Source organism: Nelumbo lutea, chromosome 2 (genome assembly GCF_056320005.1).
Source record: "Nelumbo lutea isolate HS-2025 chromosome 2, American lotus-T2T, whole genome shotgun sequence".
NCBI lineage: Eukaryota > Viridiplantae > Streptophyta > Magnoliopsida > Proteales > Nelumbonaceae > Nelumbo > Nelumbo lutea.
The window spans coordinates 106,858,145-106,872,181 of NC_142685.1; the positions used below are offsets into that span (position 1 = coordinate 106,858,145).

A 14,037-nucleotide genomic window follows, 5' to 3' on the forward strand; every position below is an offset into this window, starting at 1 on the left:
TAGTTTATTAGGTTGAATTTAGATGTGACTTTCTTTGATATGATAAATTACAATATTAATATACACATATTCGATGATTTAAGAGTGTTTGGTTTACAATTAGAATTAGAATCGGAATTGGAATGGTCTATTCCTATAACCATTTGGTTTAAATAGGAATTAGAATGGGAACTGAAATAAGTTAGAATAAGATTTCCTTCCCAAGGGATGGGGAGGGGATGACCATACCCTCAAATTGGGACGTGCCATTCCACCCAGAATGGGAATGGGATTTCAACTCCATTCAACCAAACAGTTGGAATTGAAAATGGCCCATTTGGATCCTATTTCTATGAATCAAATGGCCCCTAAATACCTCTAATGTTTCTCTATAAGGTAGGAACAGTTCACCGGGTGGGGGGTTTGATTGGTGAAATCCTTTCCATTGGCTTAAAAAAAAAGAAAGTCTTCTTGCTATCATGTCTTTCTAGCATTACAGATTTTTTTTTTAAATAAAAGTAATAAGGAATTACAATCAAAAAATTCTCAAACTCAAAAAGGTCCATTTGATTCTTAGTATGAATCAAGATCGAAATCCTTTAGAATCAAAATAGTATATTCTCATAGTTTGTTTAGTTCAAACAAGAATGGAAATGAAAATTAAAATTAATAGGAATGAGATTTCATTACCAAAGAAGGGGCAACATTCCAACAGAAATGAAAACAATATTCTGATTCCACCCAACCAAACAGTTGAAATGGGATAACTTATTTTGACTCCATTCCAAACCCATATTTCTGCGAACCGAACGGGCCTAAAAATCTTTGGTTACCCCAAATAAATAGAAAAAAAAAAGGCAAAGCTCAAATATTTGATTATTTTCACCTCACCTCTATAGGGGATTTTAAAAGGGCAAAAACCAAGATGCCGAGGTAGGACCCATGGAGAGCGTGGACTTCTGAAGTACAAAACGACAAAGAATGTTGCTGTTAACACATGGATTTTCTTTATTTTTGGTAAACACGTGGATTTCATTTGGGGCTGAGGGTGTTTGGTTACTGTGATTTGTGATGGGCTTTTTGTCGTTTTTGCTTTTTTACTTTCTTTCTTGGGTAAATTCTTCTCCTTTCCATCTCTTCCGTCTTGATCAAACTAATTCCAACTCTGGTACTGGTTGTGGAGAACGAGAAGGGTAATCTCGTCATTTAATGAAAATATGAGGGTCAGTTTGTTCAAATTCTTGCAGCGAGGGCCTTGGCGGCTCTTTTATTGACCTTCGCTCTCTCTGCATTGTTCATTATTGTTGTTCATAATTGAATTATTAATTTTTTTATTATTAGTGTTGTGGGTGGAGTCAGCTCTTCTCCATTGGCTGATCCCTCTCAATGGCCATATGGCATTCAGAATCTTCAAATTCGTTGATTTCATCCTTTTGATCTTCCGTTTTGCTGTCTCGTCTGAAACGCTGTCATCTTAGATTTGTTGAAGGTCAGTATTCTTCTGGATTCTACTCAGTTTCATTCTAAATTTGGCTGAATTTTTCAAAATTTTTGAATCAGACCCAGATGAATATTTTTAATAATCTGAAATCTTCTCTGAATTATTCGGGATATTCGTGTCTCTCTGCTGAAAATCTCTGTGTGTGTGTGTGTGTTTAAGTTTTGGTGTTCTATGCAGAGTTTGCTAATTTTGTCCCGGAACTTTATGGTTAGTTCCCTTACAGGTGAAATTATTTTCACTCGCTTACTATCTTTCTTTGCTGGAATTTGTTATTTAACCTGCCACTGAACAATTTTAAGAGAAATTTATCAATGGGTTTCTGATTTTCTGTCTTCCATTTTTTGAACTTTTGTTAAAGATACGTATCGTGGTCTTGCAAAAATTTCTGACTGATCTTTGCAATGGTTCTTTCTGGGGATCTTTTTAAGCCTGTTTATGTTACATAGGGAGAGTTTTGATCATATTAATTCATGAAACTGATTACGTTTTTTAACTGGTGTGAAAGTTTTTGAGATGATGATCTCTGTTAAGACATGGAAATGCTCGTGGTCTCTGGTAGCAACCATTGCTTCTATCGTGGTATTAGTTTCATTAGTTCATCTGTTCTTGTTTCCTTTGGCGCCTTCTTCTGTTGATTACTTCAGTACCCGCCAAGTTCAGACTTCTTGTTCCCCATTTAATGGGTCAACTGAAAGCAATGCGAATGTGGCTAAAAATCAGCAACCCCCTCTGGATTTGAGTAGTCGGTTTCCAGCTGATTTGCACAATGCAGTGGTTTATCGTGGTGCACCATGGATAGCCAAGATAGGACGATGGTTTTCTGGTTGTGACTCAACTACCAAGGCAGTAAACATTATTGAGGTACGGTTTTTGAAGAATGGTTCAAGCCCTGCAGAACTGGTCTCTTTTCAAATTCAAGTTATGATCGGGTTTTTGTTGGCTTTTGACTCCCAACAACACATCAGATTTGTCTTTCTCAAAATTTTCCTATCTTATTATGAAGATCCTTTGTTGTATATTAGATGTTGACTTAAATGTTGCAACTTTTAACTGTTGGGGTCTCTTTGATTGTTAGTTGGTATCATAATTTTCACTCAGTTAATCATACTTAAGATCTAAGTCTTCAAGAGAGGCTAGCTTATTGGATATGATTTGTCAACCTTTTAGCTTGTGAAAAGGATTAAAGAATGCCCAATGCCAGTTTTTGTTTTCTTGCTTGTAATTTATAATCACTTTGTTAATAGAGAATAGGTGGCAAGGCCTGCAAGAATGATTGCAGTGGTCAAGGCATTTGTAACCGGGGACTAGGACAGTGCAGGTGTTTTCATGGATATGCTGGTGAGTGTTATCTTCCTTTCGCTTTGTTTTATTATGAAACACTGAATTCAAAAACTATGTAAGATATCTGGCTATTCAACATTTAGCCCATTAACATTATCACTTTATTTGTTTCATGAGTCTTATTAGCATTTATGTTGCCTCTTATATATACCATATGAAGAGAACCCACCCTCCTACTCTCTTGGGTATTGGTGTTGACATAATTCTTGAGCCTTTTTTATTTTGAGTTTGTGTAGATTTTCAAATTTCTCTATAATTTGACCCAATTAGACAGGCAGTAAAAATAAAAATTGTTTCCCATGAACGAAGTATGTTGCAACCTAGAATTCCCCCAGCCTTTTCATGCATGTGCATAGCATGTGCCTCAGCCTATTAAGCATATGTTAAAGCCCAAGCAATGGGCTTTGCAATACCTCTTCTTAATAAAAGCTAGTGAAAGTTATTTTCCTGTTTTGGGGAAATTACTTTCACTAAAGTTAAATATTAAATGTATATGTTATTTTCATTTCCTTCAAGGTTTAAAACTTTTTTTCAATCAATTCAAGGTTTAAAATTTATAGTCTAATAAACGTATAGAGTGTCTTACACCTTTTAGTGCTCTCCATTTGAAGCCAAGGAATATTGGATTTTAACCATATTCTGGTGAGGGGCCATAATGAAGCTGGTTCCTGTAACCTGGAGGTTCTTGTTAAGTTAAGTACTTTTGTCAAATATGGGTCACAGGGGAGGCAAATTTGAAGAATTTGCAATACCTAAATGTTATTCAGGATCAATTATGTTAGGGAATATCATTTTTTTCTCTTGCATTTTTGTCTCAGAAATGTACCATTATTTATGGGGTTATCTTTTCCAGCACCCTAACCCCAGATGTATGTTATTATGCTTGTAACTAATGAAGTTTCTGAAATGATTTTCTTCAAGAAAACCCTATTCTCTGTAGTATATTTCTCTTTTTCCTTTTACAGGATTTTTCATATTCTATGTCACCTGTTTGCCTTCTTTTGGGGCCAATTTTGACTCCAAATGCTAATGAACTTTTTTATATTTAGAAATATGTTGTTAATTCATTTAACTAGTCATCTCTTGTAAAATCTTATAGCTCCTTTTTTAATTTTCACAGTACAATTATATTCTTTTTTTTACAGAAAACGGGATGTCTAGGTAGTAACATTGTCTAATCAGTTATACACTAAGATCCACAATATCTACTCATTAAACAGGAGAAGGATGCTCTGAAAGATTGCAGTTGGAGTGCAATTATCCAGGATCACCAGAGATGCCATATGGGACATGGGTTGTCTCAATTTGTCCTGGATATTGTGATAAAACGAGGGCAATGTGCTTCTGTGGGGAAGGCACAAAATATCCAAACCGTCCTCTGGCAGAGGCATGTGGATTTCAAATAGAGTAAGGATTCCCAACTTTCATTTCTAAACTTCAATTGAAGATCCCTGAATTCCTCCACACAAAATTGATCTGAAGCACATAACCACTTTTCAGCTTACCTTCTACACCTGGTGGGCCCAAGCTGACTAACTGGACAAAGGCTGATCTAGATGTCTTTACAACAAATAGTAGCAAACATGGGTGGTGCAATGTCGACCCACAGAAAGCCTATGCTTCAGAGGTACAATTTAAAGAGGAATGTGATTGTAAATATGATGGTCTCTGGGGGCGGTTCTGTGAGGTGCCTGTGCAATGCACGTGTATCAACCAATGCTCCGGTCATGGGCATTGCCGTGGTGGATTTTGTCAGGTAGGTGATGGAAGTTTTCTATGTCTAGGATGTCCTCCATTCTTCTTGTCTGTCTACCTGTTCTGTTTGTCCTTTTTTAAAGACAAGGAAAGGAAGACAAAATATATGGATCTTTTTGGATTTTTCATTCTGTAGATGGATAAATTTAGAGGATTAGTATTTGTACAAGTGATTCTTTGCACAATTGTTGAATCTTTTACTAAAATTAAGTGAAAAATTCTGTGTAAAGATTATAGAATTTGAACTTTACCATCTATTATTGGGGCTGTGATCCTATTCTGGTCCCAGCTATATGGGGTATTGAGCAGTGTTTTAAAGGTTATGAGCAAGGCAGGCCAAAAAAAACCCAAAACTTTTTTGCCCTTATGGCCTCATAAGATGCACCAAAGGCATATGCCCCAAATGTTGAGGCACATGTGCTTCTCGCCTCTCACCTTAATTAGGCAGAGGTGTAAACCTCTTATAAAAGAATATCATGAAGGGAAAGAAATGAACAAAAATTTTTACCTTATCAAAGGGGTCATAAGATACATATCTCTTTTCAACCAATAAACATGCATCTGTATTAGATTTTTTTTCGTTTAAATTTAAAATTGAACTATACTACTACCTTAACTTGTGCAGCCTTATTTCCTATTTTGGGCAATCTCATGTATTCTAATTCAAGCAAAACTCTCTAAAACAAGCACAGATAGTTTTAGATGGACCTGTCCTTAGTTCTCTTTTGGAAGTTGAAAATCTTTTTGTAATCTCAAATAGGATAGTGGTCTAATTTACTTCGTAGTCTCCCACTGTACAGCCACTGGTTGTACTTGGTTTTTTCTGCTTTAATGAAATGACACTTTATCTCTTCTAAAAAAAGAATATAACAGTATAACTATAATACAAAGGATATGGTAGAGGAAAGCTAATAAAACTTTACTTCCTAAGGTTTTTCACCTAAATCCTAATACAACGATACTCAAAATGGGCTTAAAGAATTTTTGAAAAAATAGAAGGATATTTGCTTAAGGATTAAAACAATAGAACAATACACAAGGGTGTTACTCTCCTTTAAAACACATACTTCTTTACTAAAAGGATATGTCTCGTACAAAAAGTGTGACATGCCTAAAACATCCCTGCCAATTTAGTAATACCTGTTCAGTTCATTTAGAGGATGGATCTTATATTATATTGTAGTGATGGAAACGACTTTTTATTTTATTTTGCATCCATAGATTAACCATATTAAGATTCCCCCTTTCCCGGTAATTTATGCTCTCTTGTATAAGTTACTTAAATTGGTTTTGTTCATATGCTTGTATTATTATGTTTATTTCTGTTCATGAGTTAGTGCAATGTCAAGAGGGATGGCCAAGGAGAGTGGGGAATCAAAAAGGTACAATATGTGCCACAAAAAACTAAGCTGTAGGAGTACATTATCAATTTCATTAAATGCAAATAATGCCTTGAGGCTTACACCTTGCCTCCTCTTTTAGCCTTTTAAAACCTTGGGCTTGAGAGGAATCAACTGGATACAAACCTAACCTCCAGTGTTTTTCACATGAAGTGGTTGCTTTCAGACCTGAACCTGGACTCTTGCACTTGTCAGCCAAGATTTACCATCACACCGAGCTATTTACCATTTATTGTTCTGTTCCTTAATGTAACCTACTAACAGGTCATTGTTCATGTTCAGTGTGATATTGGTTGGTATGGAACAGATTGCAGTATTCCCTCTGTGTTATCATCCCTCAGGGAGTGGCCTCAATGGATTCGACCAGCCACAGTTGATCTACCTGATAATGCACATCCCAGCAGAGATCTTATCAACATGAAAGCTACGGTGACAAAGAAAAGGCCTCTTGTATATGTTTATGATTTGCCACCAGAGTATAATAGTCTGCTCCTTGAGGTTGGAATTAGCCCTTATACCTGATAACCATAGGGAAATGTCTTTTTGATATTCCTTATCTATAGCTTTTGGGTGATGCAGGGTCGACATTTCAAGTTTGAATGTGTAAACAGAATCTATGATGATCAGAATGCAACATTGTGGACAGATCAGTTGTATGGTGCACAGGTATAACTTGACCTCTATTTGACAACAGCAAAAATAATAGTATCAGAAGTAGCTTACAATTGATTTCTTCTAATGCTCCTTTGCAGATAGCACTCTATGAAAGCATTCTTGCTAGCCCTTATCGAACATTAAATGGTGAAGAAGCAGACTATTTTTATGTTCCAGTTCTTGATTCATGCATTATAACTCGTGCAGATGATGCACCTCACTTGAGTATGCAGGTAAATTCTTTGGCTCATGAAATTCCACTTTAATGGTTTTGCAGGTTTAATAATTTCAATTTAGGGGTGCAAATTTGGTGTGCTCAACCTGATCCTGAACCAGACCAACTTGAAATTTTAAATGGGCAAGGGCTTGGATTTTGCCATTTTGGTTCTTTGGCTAGGATTGGCCCCAAAATTTTGTTTTTTATATTTTTTGGGCTGGCCTAGGCCTAGCACTTGGGTAGCCTTAGCCTGGATTGACCACAGCTCAACTTTGATCCAATCTAAATCCAAACCAACCATCCACTAATCCATCCATCCATCATACAAGGATTGCATTTGACACCTTGGGCCCAGTAGGCCACCTAACCAACCCAAGCCCAGCCCGACTCTGTCAAGTTTTAGTTTGGGCTGGGCCTGGACTGGGAGGTTGGGCTTAACCTTGGGCTCAGGCCTTATGCCTACCTGGATTGAACTTAAACCCATCCCAGCCCGCCCAAGTTGCACCCCTATTTATATGAATTGCATTACCTACTCATTATAATTATATATAAGCAAAGAACTTTTTTATTTCATATGACAAGAATTATCTTGGGATTATTTAACAGAGATTTTAGCTATATTATCTCTTGCATATGTGTATTTGTATGTGTGCATATTTCCACCCAGTTATAATGTTTATTTTACCTTAAACTTCAGGACCACATGGGGTTGAGGAGCTCTCTGACTCTGGATTTCTATAAGAAGGCATATAATTACATAGTTGAGCAGTATCCTTACTGGAACCGTTCTTCTGGAAGAGACCATATTTGGGTACGATATAGATAGAGAACCTTCATTGATACAGCAGAAGAGTGAATGCCAATTATTTCCTATTTGTTATCTTTTACCTTTCCATGCTCCTAATGATGACGCCTCTGTATCTGAAGGCAGTTTTTTTCATGGGATGAAGGTGCTTGCTATGCTCCCAAGGAGATTTGGAACAGCATGATGTTGGTCCACTGGGGGAACACAAATTCAAAGCATAACCACTCAACAACAGCATATTGGGCAGACAACTGGGACAAAATTTCCTCTCTTAGAAGAGGCAATCATCCATGCTTTGACCCTGATAAAGATCTGGTGCTTCCTGCATGGAAAAAACCTGATCCAAAATCCTTAGGATTGAAGTTATGGTCAAGGTATTTATCTCATAAAAAAATTTGTTTAGCTAACTCAACTTTTATAGGACAAGAAAACAATCACAATGAATCAATTGAGCCTTTTAATTTCAGGTCCCGTAAGAATCGCAAGACACTGTTCTACTTTAATGGAAATCTTGGACCAGCTTATATAGATGGCAGACCTGAAGATACGTATGTAAACCAAGATACATTCTTTATTAATTGGGGTCTTACCTTTTCCTCTGAAACTTAATTTTACAGAACAAACATTTAGGTTTGGCCCTTATTATCCAGGTATAGCATGGGTATCAGACAGAAGCTGGCAGAAGAATTTGGATCAAGCCCTGACAAAGAAGGTAAGCTTGGGAGGCAACATGCAGAAGATGTCATCGTAACCCCATTGCGCTCTGCAGATTACCACAATGATTTGGCCAGCTCCATTTTCTGTGGAGTGTTACCTGGAGATGGTTGGAGTGGTCGGATGGAAGATAGTATCTTGCAAGGGTGCATACCTGTTGTCATCCAGGTAACCTGACCTTTCACATGTCTCCTGACAAACATAAAGAAGAAGAATATAAGATACCTGCCAGGTAGGGATAGCTTAGCAATAGTAGAATAAGAGGTGGAGTCCATGCAGATAGGAAATTACCAGACACTAGATTGGTTCCACAAGGTCTCTTTAACCAATAGTCAACCTGATCTGATAATCCTAACCACTCAATCTATTACATGCTGGTTGATGAATGAGTAGCATTGACAGTTCAGAAGCAATTATAGTATAGGATCTTGATGATCACCTGATGGTTACAATGGAGTCTCTCTTAGGTAGGTCTCATCAAATGATGGATTCTAGACTTGCATTTGTTTCAGGAAATGCAGTTGTGGGTGGACTCCTTTTCTTACATACTATAATCTTATATTTCCCCCATCAGGAAAAATGGCAGATTATATTGCACAGATTAGTTTCCTATGATGACCAGATATTGGCAATTACTATTCTGGTCATTAATCATGAGCAGCCTATTTCCCTGGGTACCTTTTGTTCTAGACATTCATGAGTCAGCAAGTAGCATAAGTATTTATTGTTTTCTTATAACCTGGAATTATTATTGATTTTGTTACTATGGTTTCAGGATGGGATCTTCCTTCCATATGAAAATGTGCTCAACTATGAAAGCTTTGCTGTTCGAATTTGTGAGGATGAGATTCCAAGCTTGATAAAGATTCTGCGGGTACCTGCTCCCTAACATTCTTTGGTTGGCTGAGCCATTGCAGTATTTTAATTAAAAAAAGTTTCTACTGCAAGATGACAGCAATTAATACTACAGACTGATACTGGTCTTCCTTCATCGTACAGGGTTTCAATGAGACGGAAATAGATTTCAAATTGGCAAACGTGCAAAGGATCTGGCAGAGGTTTTTGTATCGTGATTCTGTTTTGCTTGAGGCTGAGAGGCAAAAACGTGCTTCTGGTCGTGTGGATGACTGGGCACAGGAGTTCCTGAGACTGAGTGAAGATGATGTCCTTGCCACATTCATACAGGTACTCAATGCACCTGCTATGTGTTGAAATACTTCAATTTTTGTAAGGGCCTTTAGAAGTTATTTTCATTCTGTTTGGGTGCTGTTATAGAGACAGACAACCAGGGGTGAGCTGGTTATTCTACTGGTGGTATAAAGTGATATAAATAATAGAAGAGGCTCATGTCTTATACTTCCTCTTCTAAACATGTGTTCTCTTTTCTTCTTTTTAATACATTCTTCAACTTTCTTTTCTAAATCAGCACATGTAACTCTTTAGATTAGTAATCAATCAAACAAGTCTATGCCAGTCATAGCTGTTGGATATTTTTTCCAAGTCACCATATTTAGTAATAACTTGACTCAAACATTAGATTTCTGGATTATATACATATAAGACAATTAAAATTCCAACACTTATCTCCTAAATTGGTCATACAATAAAGATAATTTGGATGATACAATGGAAAATTGTAGGATTCTACTACTGTAATTTTATCTGATTTGAAGGATGAATTGAAAATTGAAATGCTCTACGCTTATTTGTTCCAATTGAGCATCAGTAGTTATTTTTGTTCTTTTTTATTTGGTTTGGATTTGGGGGGGGGGGGAGCCTTGAAGAGGGGGTTCCACTTCCAAGAGGAAGATGTGGATCTTTCAATTTTATGTCATGTGGGATGTAACCTATGTTAGGTCCATAAGATGCTACTGCTTTTGGTGCCCTATGATCTCTGAATAATGAATAGGGAGTTTGATCCATTTTATTCTTCTCTTCCTAATAAACTGATGGAGGTATCCAATCAATAAGAAGAGTTGATATTGGATATCTTGTTCGATTTGGAAGATCTTGCTAATGAGTAGTGAGACAACAGCAATTGGCCATTGCCCCCAGGAGGCCTTGACATGGAAAAGGTTAATTTTGGTGAGATGAAGAAGCCGGAAAGAACATCTCTATTGGAAACTGGACTACATTGATAGTAGCTTATTGAGTTTATGGATCATTTAAGGGAACTCTTTCCTTATTTTAGCAATGTAACCTGCTTATGCCATTGACAATAATTCATCTGGATCAGTGGGTTGCCACTGGATGGCAGGAACTTTAAGCTAGGTCCTTCTTAGTCCATAAAAATCCAAGCCCATTTTGTGGACAACCAGAAGATGTAAGCCATTTATTTATTAATTTCCAATTGGCCTCTCAAATATGGACAGTGCTTATGGTCAATTGCCAAAACCTAGTTACATGAATTCCCACTTCATATTGGATCGGTGGTTGGAAGTAAAAATGAGGAAAGGTGATAAGATATTTGACCTTCTTTGGGAAAGAATGGCTTACTTACTATGGTACCTATGGAAAAACAGGAATGAAAAAGTCTTCAATAACAAAAGTTTTAACCCCCTGCAGATAGTAACTAAGACCTTACAAGGTCAAAGAATTTTTGGAAGCCCAAGGGGGAACAGGTAATGACTGCAAAGTAGAAAGAAAAACCATTTGGATAAAGTGGGTCCTGCCAGAACCCAATATCATAAAGATCAACTTTCATGCTTCAAAAAGGGTGGAAGATATGGTTTTGGATGCATAGCAAGAGACTCAAATGGAAAAATTATAAAAGTAGTAGCTGGTCCAATTGGTATCTCGTCCACTGCAGTGGCAGAAATGAGAGAGAGTCTGGAGGCCCATAAACTAGTGAAGTCTTTTGGGGGGTGGGATGAGTTATCATCAAAGGAGATTCAAAGACTTCAATTGAGACTCTAAAGGGATCAAGTTTGTCAGCGCAGAGGTGTCATTCTACTTTGATAAGTGCAAGAAAATTATGTGAAAAGGCCAGGGTTAAAGTTTCCTACAGCCACATTCATAGGGAGGAGAGAACCAAGCTGCTGATTGGTTGGAGAATGGTCATTATAAAAGCCTAGACTCTGATCGATCAAGTGGTTGGGATTTACATTTCCTAGTTAGGATAGATGCTTTAGGTTGCTTCTTTGCTTGTGTTTAATATTTTTCTGTTGTATAAAAAAATTATGTGGTAGTGCAACTAGATAGAATGACAGTAAGTAGTAATCTCTGTCTAGTGTTAGGTTGCATAGGTTCCCACCCTGCATGTAATGTTCAATCTCAGTTAAATATCAGACATCTTAAGGTACTTCAAGAGAGCCTTGAAATTTGTTTACTGGGTATGTGAAAATATACTGCTGTCCATTCAAATCCTTTGGTATACTATTGCTACTAAGATCAGATAATGGTGTAAATTGAGAATATCAGGATGCCCATTACTATTCTTCCACATATTTGTATCTCTTATATCCCTATCACCTCATAAAATCCAATTATTTTTCACCATTAAGCTAGTTAATATGCAATGGGTAATGAATAGAAGATAGCTTTGAATAGGTCTTTGGTATCAACTTGTGCACTCATACCAACTTAATGGTATCTTCTTGAATTCTTTGATGCCTATGTGAATAAGCCTCTTTTTAGTGAGAACTGCGAATCAACAAGTGTCGTCACGGCTTCAAAACAAACAAACAAACAAGTAAATGGTGGCATGACATTTTCATAATACCATTTACTGTTGATCAAATTTTAAGAATGCTTATAATGTGAAATTTCCTATTTTAAAGGTATTAGTGTTCAACAGATTTAATGCTTATATATCTGTGCATTTATATTTTTAAGTTCTAACCCATTGATCTAGCTGAGTTTTCTCTGGTGTAACAAGGTTCTGCACTACAAATTACATAATGATCCTTGGAGGCGGCAACTTGGTTATTTGACAAAGGATTTTGGATTACCATCAGAGTGCTTGTTAGGCACCAACTAATGCGTTATAGGTCAACTGGAAAGTACTTGGAAGGAATTGCAGTAGCTCAAGAATTAGGGAACAGAAGCAACGTTTATCATTTTCAGCAACCGAGATCGACCCTGCAGCCTGCCATTGCAATTGAGAGAACTACTGTGATAGTTGCAAGTGTCGGTCTCAAGTTTAGAGCTACAAGTTTCTTGTTGTAACAATTATCTTATTCAAGTACAACTCCTAACTAATTTATTAACCTCTGGTCAATTTTACCCTATGAAGAAAGGGCAGAGAAAATGTGAATATTATCCTCAGTAACAGGTGTGCGGGAGTATTAATTTTGTTTTGGGAGAGAAGGATGCAAACAAAACTAATCTTCTTTTCATCCATTTTTATTCATCCGTAATTTGGTAGAGCTTCTTTTCATAACTTAAATCCTTTTGCATCAGGTTTGGATGAAAATGCATCTCAGGTTTTTGAAAAACTGGTGAACTGAAACCAGTTAGTTAATTGGTTGATCAGTTTGGCTTTTCAGTTGCTTTGTTTTTTCATATTTTCAATATATATTATAAAAATATAAATATATAACATAAATACTATATATATAATATTATATTTTAAATAATATGTAATATATAAATATTATATATATATATATACCCACTAGCCCGATCTGTTCAGTTAACCACTATCTTTTCTTTTAGGTCAACTGTTGACCAAAAACTGAACTGGTACCACCAGTTTTTGCAAAACATTGAACCAAAACCAAATAGATCACACAATAGCTATGCCATATGACGCTGACCTGGTAATAGCAATACTCTATTACTATTTTAGAGTAGTGATCATGAGAGAGCACTCAGCAGCCACGTCAATAAAACTGGTGAATCCCACCATGCACATTGGTGGGATTTAAAAAACTTGCTAATAGTTATTTTGGAGCCATTGACTGAAGAGCACTGTTATAGCTCATAACATCTACTAGTGATGCAAACGGATTGGAGCGGATTTGATTCAAATCTAATCCGATATTATTCTTAGTGGATTTGATATGTCTCGATCTAAATTGGAATCTTATTGGCAAGTTGGATCTTCGGATCTAATCCGATTTGGCTTGTTTTCTTTAAAAAATTAATAAATTATTAAAAGAAAAATAAAATATACCAATTTAAATAAAAAAACAAAAAATACAATTATTTTTTCATTATTTTCATCATATATACATGTTTTTATAAAAAAATAAATAATATATTTATAAGTAAATAAATAAATAACATATATATTATATATTATATATATTTATATAAATAAATATATAACATATATCGAATCAAATCTTTTCGGATCGGATAGGAGTGATCTAAATTCAACCAAATAGGATTGAATCTTGGATCGGATCAGTTTCATCCCCTAGCATTTATCTAGGAAGTCAAGAGGGGATAGCTTTTGAGGAATCATCCAATCTAGAAAGCCAAGTTTTTCGTCTAATAAAAGTTTGGTGCATCTTTTTGTCCAAATTGTCGGCTTTTTAAAAGCCCAACAGCCTACTTTTTCGTCTTTTTTCATTTGGTTGGGAAAAGATCTAGTTGCCGAAAGATGCAGTCCCGAAAAGATGTGAAAAGCCTGTTTCGAGTTATTTTCAAGAAGCTCCAAATAGATCTTTTCACTTTTCTTTTGCCTCGTCTTCATGCAGAAAGATGCATGAAAAGATGTACTTCT

At 36.2% G+C, this 14,037-nt stretch overlaps 1 protein-coding gene across 4 annotated transcripts; it reads left to right on the forward strand.

Moving 5' to 3' along the window:
* Nucleotides 1–1,222: 1,222 nt before the first annotated feature.
* LOC148872558 (exostosin family protein) lies at nucleotides 1,223–12,703 on the forward strand. 4 transcript variants are annotated; one of them, XM_088973478.1, is made up of 16 exons: nucleotides 1,223–1,468; nucleotides 1,658–1,703; nucleotides 1,986–2,341; nucleotides 2,725–2,818; nucleotides 4,042–4,228; nucleotides 4,322–4,577; nucleotides 6,259–6,474; nucleotides 6,556–6,642; nucleotides 6,729–6,863; nucleotides 7,545–7,658; nucleotides 7,779–8,026; nucleotides 8,120–8,200; nucleotides 8,303–8,534; nucleotides 9,142–9,240; nucleotides 9,366–9,551; nucleotides 12,244–12,703. In XM_088973478.1, exons 2-16 carry the CDS (start codon nucleotides 1,685–1,687, stop codon nucleotides 12,343–12,345), a joined length of 2,412 nt encoding a protein of 803 aa, XP_088829604.1. In that variant the 5' UTR covers nucleotides 1,223–1,468; nucleotides 1,658–1,684; the 3' UTR covers nucleotides 12,346–12,703. The 4 variants fall into 4 exon arrangements, with proteins under 4 accessions (XP_088829604.1, XP_088829603.1, XP_088829606.1 ...); XM_088973477.1 differs by having other exon boundaries at nucleotides 1,225–1,468; nucleotides 1,640–1,703; XM_088973480.1 differs by having other exon boundaries at nucleotides 1,277–1,468; nucleotides 1,640–1,687.
* The last annotated feature ends 1,334 nt before the right edge of the window (nucleotides 12,704–14,037 follow it).

Excerpts from the sequence above, each read along its gene's own strand:
- LOC148872558 (XM_088973477.1), top strand. The coding sequence starts at position 1,652 with ATGCAGAGTTTGCTAATTTTGTCCCGGAACTTTATGGTTAGTTCCCTT. Across the intron at positions 8,027-8,119 it reads GGATTGAAGTTATGGTCAAG|GTCCCGTAAGAATCGCAAGA; the intron begins GTATTTATCTCA and ends TTTTAATTTCAG. Across the intron at positions 8,535-9,141 it reads GCATACCTGTTGTCATCCAG|GATGGGATCTTCCTTCCATA; the intron begins GTAACCTGACCT and ends CTATGGTTTCAG.